A 2,500-nucleotide genomic window follows, 5' to 3' on the forward strand; every position below is an offset into this window, starting at 1 on the left:
AGCAGAAGTAGGATCATTATCATCATCATCATCGTCATTTGTATCATCATTGTCATTATCATGAATCTATGATCATTATTTTTATTTGCATCAATATGTGTGTGAATCATCACTCTCATACTATGAGCAGCATTAACATTAGCATCACTATCATCACAATCATTAACAAAATAATTATTTCAGTATCAACATTGACACTATCATCACAATCACCACCATCATCATAAAATCATCATTATCCATATTTATTATATATATATATATATATATATATATATATATATATATATATATATATATATCATAGATCACGTCATATTATATATATATCAGATCAGATCATATCATACGTCATATATATCATATATATCATATGCCATATCATATGCCATATGATTTCATATGGTATATTATATCATATACCATACCATATCATATATATCATATCATATCATATATCATATCATGTCATATCATATCATATATGATATATCATATATATCATATATCATCATATATCATATCATATATATTTCATCATATCGTACCATATCATATATCATATGTTATATCATGAGTAATTATATTTCATAAATATCATGTCATACATATGATATATCATATCACATATTGTATATCATATATCATATAGTATCATGTCATATATATTATATCGTATATCATATCATATACATCATATATATTTATCGTCATCATCATCATCATCATCATCATCATCATCATCATCATCATCATCATCATCATCATCATCATCATCATCATCATCATCATCATCATAATGAAGGAATATGAGAATTCGTGTCTTGACGCCCTTCCTCCTCCCCCTCCCCTCCTACTCCTCCTCTTCCTCCTCCTCCCCGTCTTCATTATCTCAATACATTATCATCATCATCATCATCATTGTTATCGTTATCAGCATTAATGAAGTTACTATCCCCTTGCTTATCATTATCGCTATCAGAATGATCAACTTTATAATGAATAAATAGAGCGTTTGATCTTATGTCAAAATTATTTACATTTTTTTTATCATTATCGTCATCGTTGTTGTTGTCGTCATCATCATAGTCATCGTCATCGTCGCCGTTGTCATCGCTGTCGTCATCGTCATCATCGACATGATCATCATCTTTATCATGATCATCGTCATTGAGGTCATCATCATCATCATCATCATCATCATCATCATCATCATCATCATCATCATCATCATCATCATCATCATCATCATCATCATCATCATCATCATCATCATCACTATTATCACCACAACCACCACCACCACCACCATCATCATCATCATCATTATCATCATCATCATCACCATACAATCATCGTGATCCAATCCGCGCCAACCCTGCTCCCAAGAACGCCCAATGTCAAAATCCTTATGGTGACGTTTTTACGTTTTATTATCGTTATCACACAGGAAAGATTTGTTTTTTCTCATTTTGTACCTTAATTTCTCTCGTCCTCTAACATTCTTCCTTCCCCTGCAATTTTTTTCTTTCCAAAACCGGTCCACCCCCCTTAAAGATATAATGAAAAGATCTTTTGTACCTCAAAGAGACCCAGAGAGCCTTCCTCCTGAAAGAAGGCCACCCCTCAAAAAAAAAAAAAAAAAAAAAAAAAAAAAAAAAAAAAAAAAAAAAAAAAAAAAAAAAAAAAAAAAAAAAAAAAAAAAAAAAAAAAAAAAAAAATTCCCTCCTCCCGAAGAAGAAGACGAAGACGATGACGAAGAAGCAGTTCCTCTTACCTTAGTGGAGAATCCGCGGTCGCAAATGGTGCACTTGAAAGGGCGCTCCTTCGTGTGTGACCTGATGTGGATCTCGAGCGCTGACTGGCAAGCGAAGGTCTTGAAGCATAGGGTACAGGTCGTGTTGCCCTGACCTGCAGTACAAGGAGGACCTGTTAATCTTATACTGAGTAGGAGGTCTTTCAGTATGGCTTCATGTTGCCTCGAGTTGAATAAAGTGAGAAAACCCGGAAATAAACAATGACTGAGAACGGTTCCTCACAGACAGGAACTATTTTGGACGTCTCTAGGGGATCTTCGACTCAAGACTGCTACAAGGAAAGATCATGAGGACACAGACTAGGGCCAATCGAAAAATGAGTATATTTATGTCTTGGCAACTCGAGAGAAGATGTCTGACAGTTGTTTCCTGATAACAATAAAAGGTAAGTTCGTAGTCTCTGTGAAACACAAAAGGGACCAACTAAGATTTGGTAACAGAGAAGGGACGGGGAAGTGATCAGGATAGACGGGGTTTGAGGAAAGGAGGCTTCTGGCCTGCATTGGACAAACTCTTGTCTGCTGAAAGATTAGGGATGGCGAAGAAAGCTGTCATAAAAGAAGAACGCAATCTCAGAGACATAGTCTCAAAATTATTTCAGTATTATGAAAAGGGAGAGAGAGAGAGAGAGAGAGAGAGAGAGAGAGAGAGAGAGAGAGAGAGAGAGAGAGAGAGAGAGAGAG

General features: G+C 35.0%; 1 protein-coding gene across 3 annotated transcripts in view; it reads right to left on the reverse strand.

Annotated features, from left to right (window-relative positions):
* LOC143028246 (homeotic protein spalt-major-like) overlaps positions 1-2,500 on the reverse strand; it is a 331,243-nt gene that overhangs the window by 14,874 nt on the left and 313,869 nt on the right. For all 3 annotated transcript variants that reach the window (XM_076190065.1, XM_076190064.1, XM_076190063.1), the window contains one exon: positions 1,778-1,911. In XM_076190065.1, the coding sequence (XP_076046180.1) occupies positions 1,778-1,911 (134 nt within the window). The remainder of the gene's footprint in view (positions 1-1,777; positions 1,912-2,500) is intronic.

The sequence above is a fragment of the Oratosquilla oratoria genome, chromosome 9, assembly GCF_046742065.1.
Source record: "Oratosquilla oratoria isolate Oo_2021 chromosome 9, ASM4674206v1, whole genome shotgun sequence".
NCBI lineage: Eukaryota > Metazoa > Arthropoda > Malacostraca > Stomatopoda > Squillidae > Oratosquilla > Oratosquilla oratoria.